The sequence below is a fragment of the Siphateles boraxobius genome, unplaced genomic scaffold (genome assembly GCF_051911475.1).
Source record: "Siphateles boraxobius isolate OS27281-9 unplaced genomic scaffold, OSU_SipBor_1 46, whole genome shotgun sequence".
NCBI lineage: Eukaryota > Metazoa > Chordata > Actinopteri > Cypriniformes > Leuciscidae > Siphateles > Siphateles boraxobius.
The window spans coordinates 2,802,655-2,815,354 of record NW_027509097.1 but is presented as its reverse complement, the minus strand read 5'-3'; the positions used below and the strand labels follow the sequence as shown (position 1 = coordinate 2,815,354).

The window sequence follows — 12,700 nt, the reverse complement described above, 5'->3', positions numbered from 1 at the left end:
AAGGGACATACTGTCAGCTAAACAACAGGCCTGAAAAGATATATGGTTATACAATCAGGTGCTACTTTTCAGACCCCAATACCATCCAAGTAGAAAATAAAGTCAGCTTGGTAAAAGCAAATGGATTTTTCTGTTGTTTATATGGCTGGAAGAACTGTAGCATCATCAAATGATGCAAACAAATACACTGCCTTTTATTTTCTGCCAGTGAATATTTTGTTATGCAGTAACAGGAGCGTTTAGTACAAGGAATGTGAATCTACTAATAGGCGTCCTCTGCATTCAGTGAGCTGCAATATCCAATATGTAAAAGCACAAAGCTCCAACCTGCAAGGAAAACTTGATGCACAGAGCATGTGCGAGAATTTCACACTTGTATATTTGTCTACGGCCCTGTTGTACAAGTATGAAGCATAGCAAACAGTAATACATGAATAAAAATATAATATCCTGATATAAGCAAATCATGCTGGGCTCAAAGGGTGAACAAATCAAATGACTAGAAAAGGAAGAAAATCCGGTTTTGTCCCATGCAGGCCATAATAAAACTGACAGTAAACAAAAGCTGTGAGACGAGGGCGGGGGTGAAATGCATAACGGAATCAACAGAGTCGTGAGAGAAAACAGACTCAGGAAACACACACTTTAAAGGAATAGTTCAACCAAAAATGAAAGTTTGCTACCATTTTATCACCCCCATGTAGTTCCAATCCTGTGTTATTTTATTCTGAAATACAAAAGGAAGATCTCAGGCAGAGTTTCTGCTTTCAATGCAAGAAAAATGCATGATGATGCAGGAAATGATTTTTAGGTGAACTACTCCTTTAATTACTAACACAAACTTCAAAAGGAGATCTGTCCATGCGAGACTAAAGTAAAAAAAACAGATCCTCGTGTAACAGGTCTACAATCCCATGTGACACACATTTTACATTTCATTTGAAACTGGTTTTGTATGAAGGTCTTTGCCCTTTTTAACTGCTCACCGCCATATCTAATTCATCCTATGAAGTGCTCTCTTGATCTGGGAAAGCTTCATGTGGCGTTGGGAAATGCATTAGCTGTCCTTTATGGAAGAAAAGTGAGGAAAGGTGTTGCTACATTGGCTTTGTTGGCTTGTTAAGACTGTTAAGTATCAGAAGCTTTAGGACTGACCTGAATCTTTTAGCCAGAGAAAAACACTTGAAGGTAAAGGTGTATATCACTGGTTTCGGGAAGGTTTTAAAAGTTTGATGCCCAAGGGGAACACTTTTAATTTCTATGGTACTTTAGAAACCATCTATGTGCTAGAACCCAAGAGAGCTTTTCCCTTTTTTAACAGCTGATTGCTAGAAGCAATAACGTGTTCTGAAGGGGGTATAATACAGTATAAAAAATATTTTTCAAAGAGCCACATAGTCATTATATTTTTTTCCAGTGTTTGATGTACTACTGTAGACATACTCTAATGCTTCCACTGAAAGCATGTATGGGCACTAAACTGCAAAAATGATTATTTCAGAAATAATCATCATAGTGGTCAAAACCATAAATACATTAACATATGGATGCACAAATTTACACAAACATCTATGCAATCACCTAAAGTCATACAGAAGTCTTAAAGCTGCATAAAAAAAATCTGTTTAACTTTTATTATGTAAAATAATAAGCTTCAGATTTATGCTTTTAGATCCTCCCAAAATTGGTCACATTTTATTTCATATTAAGTGCCTCACCATAAAGCTTTATTTTTACTTAAAAAATATTATTTTTGTATTTATTAACATTATATCACTTCATGTGTTGGACCCTGAATATTCATTTAGTTCTAAAAGTCAGCGAAAAGGTTGAGAATGGTCAAGTACAGCAAAATCAGCCATTAATACAGAAAGAGTTATTTGTTTAGTTATGGCATCAGAGGCTAACAGAGTCGTGCTAATTAGCAAAACCTCAACCCACTGTTTGGATTCCATTCCACTGAGTAGACACCATGTTCTATGGATTAAAACATGTTGGTACATTTTACAACCATGATAAATTTCTCAAACATGTAGGAAACATCAGCCAGGACATATCTATCAGGATGTGTACCTAAGCAGGACTAGTTTATAATCCCCAAACACTAAATTGAACCCTAGAACAACACAAATGTAATGTGGGTAAGTCATGCTGGGACGTTAATCGATTTTCAGAACACCAATAATAGCATAGAAATGACACACTGTACATTTAAGTTCAATTTGCTTTGGTTTCCTTTTCCACAATGCTTCAGACTTCCATCCATTTGCTTTTTTTTTTTACCGCTCTCAATCTCAATTGTGTCTGTTATTTTAGATTACCGCTCACATCCCTTTCTCAGCAGGCCTCATTCTCAGGTCTAAACCCTATTATTCTCCTCACCTTACCCTCTTTTCTGTAATCCAAATCTCTCCACACACTGATACCTCTCTGTATTCACAGCCTCTTCATCTACACTCTCCGTCTACCTCGCTATCCCTTTATCATCCTTTTCGATGGTCTCTTCTTTCCATTAACACAGTCTTTCTGTCTACCTCACAATCCCTTTATCATCTTTTTCTCTGGTCTTTCCTTTCCATTAACACAGTCTTTCTATCTGTGTGCAGGTGTGATCAGGACAGCTCTACCCAACATGGACCGGGAGGTGAAGGAGCTGTATCAGGTTCTCATCCAGGCCAAAGACATGGGTGGGCAGTTAGGGGGTCTGGCAGGAACCACCACCATCAACATCACCCTAAGTGACGTCAACGACAACCCACCTAGGTTCTCCAAAAGTAAGACAATGGATAATTGATAAACTGCCAACTCATTTAAACTCAAATCAGTCAAAAGTCTGGACACACCTGCTCATTCTTTTATTTTCAACATTTTAGATCGGGGTATCCAATCCTGCTCCTGTTAGGCCACTGTCCTGCAAAGTTTGGCTCCAACCCCAATTAAACACACCTGAACCACCTGATCAAGGTCTCTCTAGGCATAAAAAAACTTCTGAGCAACGGTGTAGAGGCAAGTTGGAGATAAATGCTGCAGGACAGTGGCCCTTCAGGACAGACTTTGGATTAATAATAAAGGCTTGCCTTTTAATGGTCTTAACCATTTTGATCACACATTACTGGTCAGTGAATTAGCAACAAATGCACAAATACTGTCGATAAAGTAACTTAGCACGGAATAGCCTTCAACTTGCAGATAGCTTTTTACAGGAGGAAGAGTCAGTGTTGTTCCACTCAATGTTAATGACTTCAAACAGTTCATGAGTAGTTGAAAAATGTCTCCCAGTTCTATTGAACTTAATGTGAGAGCAAATATTCACTATAGGGTTCAAATCTGGACACTGACCAGTCCTAAACATGAGCCTGTTGGATTGGATGTGCAGGAGCATTGTCTTTACTAATAACATCTGATAATTCCTCTTTAGGTAACAAGTTTTCATATGTGGGAAGCAAGCCATTCTGCAATATTTCGCTGAACTCCAAAGCATTAAATGACTTTTCATAGTGAAGGATCTCACCAATACATGCAGCTAAAAAGGCTCCCCACACAATGACACTCTTCCTCCAAGCTTCACTGTGGAAGAGATGCATGTATTATTATATTTCTCAGGGGAGTTTCAAAGATACCGCTCAGGAGCATCACAATGCAACTCCTGTTTCATTGTGATTCATCACTCCACACACAACTTCCCATTCTGCCAAAAACTTAATTCAGCAATGGCTTTTTAAATAGTGCATTTTCTTACATATTTGCTAATTTCCTGACCAATAATGTGTGGTACAGACATTTTAAAGTCCCCCTGTAGTCAATAATTTCATCCATTAAAACCTACCCAAATTACACATTTAATTATTTTTCCTTGAAAAAAAGATGTCATGCCCTAAATAGCTTTAATGTAACTCTACACCCTTGCCTCATTTAATATACGTGGTTCTATGATTATGCAAATTAGTCCCGCCTCCACTCACTCACACAAGCTCAGAGATCCACTCATTGATGTTCACACGATGATGTGATTCGTGACAAGGTAGTTTGTGATGTCAGAAACACCAGCGATTTCAATCCGAGTTTTTGAGATTGTCTTTGATTCCCTGCAGTTTTAAGGAGAAAATGCTCTGCAACTGTTTTGACTAATGATTTCCAAATAGACATATAAACAACATTTAAAACTCGATTTTCACCACAGGGTGAAAGCTTATTATTCCCCTTATTCTGCTAACCCTACCCCTACAGTCAACTAATACTCTAATGAGAGTCAGTTGACAAGTAGGTGCAACTATGTTTACTTGGTCAACATAATGCCTAAAGTGAACCATCAAAATAAAGTGTAACCAGAAATGTTATTGGTTCAACAGTCATTTGTTTAATAGTCACTATATAATTCCGATACATCCATTTGTACAATTATGTTATTATTTTTGTTTGATTATTATGCAGAGTTTTCCCATTACAAATGTAGCCTAAGAATGGAATTTTTTAATGACTACAAATGTTAAACAAATACAAATCTGTATTATTTAAGCTTGCATACACATGGGAACCTTTTTTAACATTATGAAAAGAGTTCATAAGTTTGCCATCTGCACTTTTTAAAACCTTTAGATCATAAGTTATTTAAGATAAGGAGAACCATAAACCCTTGCAAGTGCCCCTAAACCTTTCACGGGTAATGTAAATTTGCAGCATTTTCTTTTTAAATGCACATAGGACAGCTTAAAAACTGAATTCATAAAATGTATGCTAGCATTTCTTTAAAAATAAATAAATAATAATCTTGACTTTCATGAATATTGTTTGGATAAACCAGTAAATGCCGCATATTTTAACAGCAAAAAGTAGTAGAAAGAGAGAGAAAAAAACTGCACACAAATATTGTTGGTTCTTAAGGGTATCAACATGCTAGATTTGAATATGCATACATTAATGAGATTTTTAGAGAAACCAAAGTTTCCTAAGTGCAAGCAATCATAAAAATGAGAAAGCGGTCTTCATAGCTTCTACCCAACAGCCTCATATTTTATGCATTTTTATACTTGTAGAACTTCCTTTGTTTATTTTTCCACTGAAATAAGCCCAAGCCTTTAAACAGGTGAATGTGAACAGGCTCCATTTGCGCTCAGAAATCGTGAAATAGAAATCATGTTGAGTTGATGAGCACTGGTTTTCTCGCTGTGTAAATATTGGTAATACCCTCGGAGAGAAGTAGATTTCCATCTTCATGTCTCAGAGGATGGCACTATGATGACTGCCGCATTCTGGGCCGTGTCTCTGCCTCTCTCTCTCTCTCTCTCTCTCTCTCTCTCTCTCTCTCTCTCTCTCTCTCTCTCTCTGTTTTTAGGTGCATTGCACTAATGCATCTAATGACTTCTTAATTAGCTGAGGTGTTTTTTTTGCGGGCATGACCACTCAACACATTCGTTTTTACTAATCATCATGATCTGTTTGTGCCTACCGTGCATGTGCCTTCACTAGCATTGGGCAACTAACTCAAAGTAGCTGTTCTACTAGCTTAACTACAGTTTTATTAGCGTGACATTAGCTCAGCTGTTTTCAGAGTGTAGCTTAGCCAACACCACATCCCTGCTTTTTATGTCACATTTACAGCCAATTGCATTGAGGCAGTTAGCAAACGCTCTTTTTCCAATAATAATGTTCTCTCTATGGTTACCAACTTGCAAAATTTGGCAAAGGAGGTGGAATACTTTGGCAGTATGGGTCGGTTGTTATGTAAATAAAATGTGCATTCAGAAATCAGAAATCATTGAACATTAGATTAGAATCAATGCCATTTATTTACCTAATACACAATCCTGGTCACTTTAAAATTAAGTCAACATTTACTCACCCTGTTGTTGTTGTAATGCAGTATTCCCTTCTTTCTTATATTGACCACCACACAATTTTTTTTAAGAATGTCCCGCTCGTGCTCGTTCATAACATGAAAGTGAGTAGGGACCAGCATCAAGCTTTAAAAATAAAGATGCAAAAGTTGCCTTTCACAGAATTATCCCATGCAACATGTCATATGTTCATAGTGTTTTGGTGGTATATGCAGGGTCCGAACTAGGGGGGAGCTAGGGGGAGCTCGGCTTTGGGTTGCAAATTCCACTCAATTAGTACATGTGTTAACTCAAAGATTCGCAGAAAAAATATAAACGTCGGAGGCCACTGATCTGTGCGCAAAGTCCTTGAAATCCATTCTGCAGTTAGCATATAGCACCACTTCTTGGTTTTCTGGACGAACAGCAAAGGAAGCTAACCCCAGGCCTCTGTGGTCGATTCTGTGTTAAGGTAAGGCATGCTATTCCCAATGATGTGTTGTAGCTGGGTTGTTATAGGTCTGCGTGACTCGCAATGTCTTATGCCTAATTGAGTGGAGGCATTATGGTATTATTCTGTAGCCTGACGAGTAATTTAACCGTTGTTCATGTGAACTGAAAGACAGACTATTTATAGACTATTTGTTGGTGGCTGTTTGCTTTTTGACCTATCAATTAATGTCGATAAAGTATAATAGGTATCCTGTAAAGTGATGTATCCTATATAGTGCTTGCAAAAAGCAAGTAATGCATACACTTCTAGCTGTTATGTATCTTTGTAAGTCACTGTAAGTGCTCTTTTGAGGCACGCGCAAGCGCACGTACACCTCTCATTGAAAGTGAAAAAAAACAAAAAAAAAAAAACAAGTGGGCTCCCCCAAAGGACACGGTATAGGCTAATTCGACAGGGTTTTGTTAAAACAAGAAATATTCAAAGAGTATTCAAAAATTCAAAGGCTATAATGAAATTTCAAGACTGAGAAAATGCGACATGAAATACAATCCATGTACTTTCTTCTCTGAGGTGAATATATCCGTTGTGTTCGTCGAAACAAGAAGTTATCGCATTAACACGGATACATTTTGGGGGATATCTAGGCGTTGTATTTCATGTCACATTTTTATTCATTGGTACATTCTATTTCAAACATGAATAAAACTCAAACATTTGCTCAAAACTAGTTTTTAAAGCAGCTTCCCCAAGACGTGCTTCAAAAACACTGATTTTGATTCTACAGGCATCTTCCATCTGCGTGTACCGGAGTCATCAGCAGTCGGGTCAGCGGTTGGCCGAATCAAAGCTCATGATCTGGACATAGGGAAAAACGCGGAGGTGGAATACAACATTGTCCCTGGAGATGGAGGAGCCATGTTTGACATCACCACCAACGAGCACAATCAGGAAGGAATCATCATGCTCAAAAAGGTAAAGCCTTTTTTACTGGACAATCTATTCGAACAACAAATACATACACAGGTTAAAAGCTCAGGGGTTGATTTGTATTATTATATGGAGGTCACATTAAAACATTAAAAATGCAAGATTTTGTCATACTTTACACTTGCCGTACACTAATTAGAACTGTCCCTCAGTAAATTAAGTTTTATCCTAAGTTACTTGGTTACCAAGGAGAGATGAGATGAAATATGAGAATTATTTTGTGTGAAGAAAACAGAAAAATTAAGTTAATAATCTCTTGTGAAATTTCCAATTAAGCTGTAATTTTGTCAAATTTTTCAACCCTAAGGTTCTACATGAAGTCACACTATAGAACAGAAACGCACAAAAGCTTGACTTTTAAATACAGAAACATTAATATACAGTACATGTAAAATGTCCTCCCTCCAGGCCAGTGTCTATCAGAGTTGCCATAGTCCTTCAACACTGTCGTGACTCAACCATACGCTAAAAATAACAGAGAGCCCATCATTCATACAACCGCAACCGCATTATCAAAACATCACTCAAACATCACTGTTAAGAGCACTTTGGGGTAATTGTGTCTGACATTAAGGACTCCCCCAAAGGTAAACTCGAACATTCAGCTCGGCTGGAGAGTGCGCAAGGTGACTTTCTTTGATTTGAATTGAGCTCGGTACTTAAATACTGGCAGCGTGACAGGACTTATTATTGCGGCACACATCTCTTTATACTACCTTATTGTCTCCGCCTAGTGGAATGAGAACAACCTCGGCAATATAAACAGCTGGTATAATATTACTGAAACTGCACTGCGTTGATCTCTTTAAGTGTTAGTGCAGATATATGAGGGTGGGGAGCACTAACTGTGTCCATATGCTTCCCTCTAAATGCACACAGCATGCATGAAAATAACACAGCCAGAAATCCCCACATACTCTACACAATACTTTCTAGACATAATCTATCATGTACACACTGCTTTAGGGTGATAAGTGATAGGGGTGTTTATGTGCCAGGTTGAAACGCAGTGGTTGTCTAAGTGCAATGTTTTACCTGGTTTTGAAGCTGTGAACAAGAACCAGTAGTAACCATTAGGGACATTTTTAAATAACTGTTTTCTATTTTAAAGTTTCAAAATGTAATTCATTCCTGTGAACAAAGCTGCATTTTCAGCATCATTACTCCCGTCTTCAGTCACATGATCCTTCAGAAATCCCCTAAAATCAGAAATATGCTGATTTGCTGCTCAATAAACATTTATTATTAATATCAATGTTGAAAATGGTTGTACTTATTATTATTCTTCTGGAAACCATGTTACTTTTATTCAGGATTATTTGATTAATTGAATATTCAAAAGAACAATAATTGATTTGAAATACTTATAATTTAAGTTTATACGTATATATTTATAATATTTTTAAACAAATGTTTTTCCTGTTACTTTCAATCAATCAAATTAATGGGTCCTTTTGAAAATGTATTCAAAATTCCTGACCCCAAAGTTTTGAAAAGTATGCTCTAAGTATAAAAAAACAAACAAAAAGATAAAAAAAAAGTTTACAGACAAAATTTAAGTTGGCCTGAAAATGACATTGCCAGAAAGTTTGAAGTAGTTTCAAAAGCTTGAAGTTTGAAGGTTTTCAGATTTAAATAGTTTAATATGTAGTTTAGTAGTTTTAAAATATAGATAGATAGATAGATAGATAGATAGATAGATAGATAGATAGATAGATAGATAGATAGATAGATAGATAGATAGATAGATAGATAGATAGATAGATAGATAGATAGATTTTTTTCTCTGAAAGACTGTAAAACATTTGGCTCTGTGACACTATTACAACATTGTTGTTTATTTGAGCATCTCAATCTGCTTCCTGTAAAACTAAAATGAAGGGGGAAAAGTATTTTGCTGTCATGTGATAGAGGTAGAGAAAAGAGTACATTTTAGCTTATTCCATATAAACACACTACCAGGCTCTGTTAAAATCTCTCATTGACCCATCGGTTTTGGTACAATATTGCATCAAGGAACCTAATAATTGTATGTACACAATAAAACACCACAGCGATATTAAACCGCATCATGATTTCATTTTACCTGCATGCCTGCTATCTTTTCCAGAAAACAGAGATGACTAAGTTACTTCCAGGAATAGAACATTGCACCATTCCCAAGGGTACTCATAAAATCTGACACATTCGCACTCAGAGTTGCAAACACTTCTCTTATAAAACCGTTGAAGCTATAAATGGTTTCGTTGTGATTTTAAATTTTCTTTGTCAACACATTGCATAAAGAATCACATGGGAAATGGAGGGAGAGCTAAGAAAGTGTGTCATAAAACAACAGGCAAGCATTAAGTGATGACATCAAAACTGCTGGAACATTAGTCTCAGGTCTATAATGATCAATCGCCTGTTTTTGCCTGTTAACATCTCCCTAAGTTGCACACAAGATACGTCATAGTCACTGATTCAAAGACAAATGGAACTTTGCACACTTGATGAATCAGAATGAAGACTGAAATAAAATCATGAAAGTCATTACATTACTGGTAATATGACTGTTTATGTACTGTGCAATGGTACAATTGTCAAGAGAAAGAGATGTAGCTATACTAACCTTTTCATCACTTGTTTGTTTACTCTAAAATGTGCACATTTGCTGGCCCAGACTGATATATATATATATATATATATATACATATATATATATATATATATATATCATATCGATCGATCGATCGATCGATCGATAGATAGATAGATAGATAGATAGATAGATAGATAGATAGATAGATAGATAGATAGATAGATAGATAGATAGATAGATAGATAGATAGATAGATAGATAATGGTCAAATATTGTTCAGTCTGGGCCAGCAAATGTGCACATTTTAGAGTAAACAAACAAGTGATGGGCTTGTTTTATATATATATAATACTGGAAATGTAATGCTGTAAACATGGTAAATTACTTTAGGTCTTGTTTTTGTACTTTCCACAGCAACCGTTTCCACATCAAAACATCTGCATCTCAGTTACCATAGAAATATAGATTATTGAGCAGCGGTCTCACAGCACTAAAGGCTAAATCCATATTATATCAGCATGCTCTTTGTTCTTCTCCTTTTCTTTTCCAGAGCACAACCTTTCCCCCCCTCCTTTGAGGCATAAAGAGCTAGCATTATGATTTTGTTCTCTACAATTACCTGACAGTCCACTAACAGTTTTCAGTTCTTTGTCTGTATTCTTGGGGGTTCAAGACACCAATTACAGGTGTGGACAACATAAATTAGTGCAGTTATTTTCTCTCTGTACAGCTGAGAGAGATTGGGAGAGTTATTGTGGGCATGTATTGTCTCAGTTTACCCCTCAGTATGACTGTATGTCTTGCCAACACTGAGACAGAATGATGCATTCTCCTCAATAGGAGGTCCAGGCAGCAATCCTGCCAGTGTGGAGATGCTGTCTCTTTCTCCACAGCGAAAGAATTGAAGCATGTGCCCTATAAACAAAACCTTACATGAGGTGAAGAGGTTTCTGTTTTTTTTTTTTTTTTTTCTCTGTGTCTGAGAAGTGTTTTTGTGCACATGTGTGCTGTTTATGCGCTTGATAGCAATGAGGCATGGTGAGCCCTCTGTGATTTGGACCAGTGGGCAGAACAGGACTAATCGTTTACAACGGTTTAACAACAGTACAGGAACAGACTAACACACAATGGGAATGTTCCGGATGCTATTCTACCTACTGTTTTGAAAGAAAAAAATAAGCGGTATGTGTACTGTGTTCGAGATGCTGTGCACGATGTGCAAATTTATTTTGAAATAAGCTAATTTCATTCTACATTTGCTAAAATAGGCAGTAGACTATTAGAGTATGACACTGTATCCCACCATTTAATAAAATGCTGAATTAAACATGCAACACCAGTCAAGGTAACTGTAGCATGCTACTGTGTGAAATCTTTGACATTGCTAATCGCATATAAGATTATATTTTAATAGGCAGTCGGCAGTAAGTCTTGCTAAACGTTGCTAAAAACATTTTTATTTAGGCTTGCCATGGTTTATGGTGATGGTGATTATAATTTGTAGAATATATACCAGCGACACTGGTGTAAAAATGTATATTTGGTAAAAGATGTAAATTATGGAAGCCCATTTCCACCACATAAGAAAAAAACAATAATGCTTTGGTAAATCCTATTTATAACATTAAAAGTCAAATTTATGAAATAAAAAGTCATAATTATGACAAAAATATTGACTTACATTGACAATAATATCATTAACAATTACGTTTTATGTCATAATGATGATGTTTTGTTTTTTTTCTTATGTGGCAGAAGTAGGCTTCCATCTGTTTTAGGATGGGAAACAGTTCTTATGTCAATATTATAAGGACAATTATTGCATATCACCATTTAGAGTCCAACCAGTGGTATTGCCAGTATCCACCTTTTTCCTGGTTAACGTATTTACCCATGATTCATAGCGGGTTTGAACCGGAAGCCGGTTGTCCTTTTCCGGTTCGAAACTTTATGGATGTTAAGCCGCTCGCATAGAACGCCCGCAGTGATGTGCTGGTTAGAAAATATGTGAAATAAGTAGGGCTGCCCCTGCCCGTGCACAACTGAAGTTGGGTTGGAAGTTATGTATACTATATGGCAGAGAATGCTAAACCATATTGAGCGTTTTCGTAATATATTGCCTATTCTGCATCTCAACGCACGCATAACCTTGCCACAAAAAAACGGCAAAAGTAATGATTATCCATGAAACATTTGAATTGTTTATTAAAAAAAACTAGTGTTTTCTGTAAGTGTCGACTGCAAAGATAAATTTGATGATGCTGACTTGTCATCTTCGCAGTAGTGAATGCGCCTATAGAGATAAATGCACACTTCATACGAATTAACCTATACATAAGCAGAGATCAGCCCATTTCTGTTAGTTTTTAATTATATTGTTTAAAATTAGACATTTCAAGCTTTCTATAGATATACTTCTCAGGTATGTGAGGCAAGTAACTTATACGCGGAGTTTCGTTGATTAATGAGACGCGCTCCAGTTCACGTGCTGGCGCCTCCGTGTCCTGTATATCTACTATATTTGCTTCTTATTTATTATTCCAGGATATTTGTTCATAAAACATTGATTAAAATGAAGATACAATTTATACCAAACGAAATTCACTTTAAAGAAAGGCTTTCTACAAAACAAAAATTAATATGTGGTCAAAATCATGTCTGAGCCATTCCAAATGTTTTCTGATATATTGGGCATCTTATGATCCTGTCTTACTCATCTCATGTGGTTCCCTTTTCATATAATCAACATAGATTAAATAAATAAAATAAAATAAACATTATATTGTGAAACTTTAACTTATAGTTAAGCGTCACTGCTCTGCTTTGCGCACATGCTCTGGTGTGTAGCCTATAGCCTATACATGC

At 36.5% G+C, this 12,700-nt stretch overlaps 1 protein-coding gene across 1 annotated transcript in view; it reads left to right on the top strand.

Moving 5' to 3' along the window:
- The window catches only part of cdh12b (cadherin 12b), a 194,075-nt gene that overhangs the window by 117,673 nt on the left and 63,702 nt on the right, over window positions 1-12,700 (top strand). The window contains exons 5-6 of the mRNA XM_077200327.1: window positions 2,607-2,774; window positions 7,052-7,239. Coding sequence (XP_077056442.1) covers window positions 2,607-2,774; window positions 7,052-7,239 — 356 coding nt within the window. The remainder of the gene's footprint in view (window positions 1-2,606; window positions 2,775-7,051; window positions 7,240-12,700) is intronic.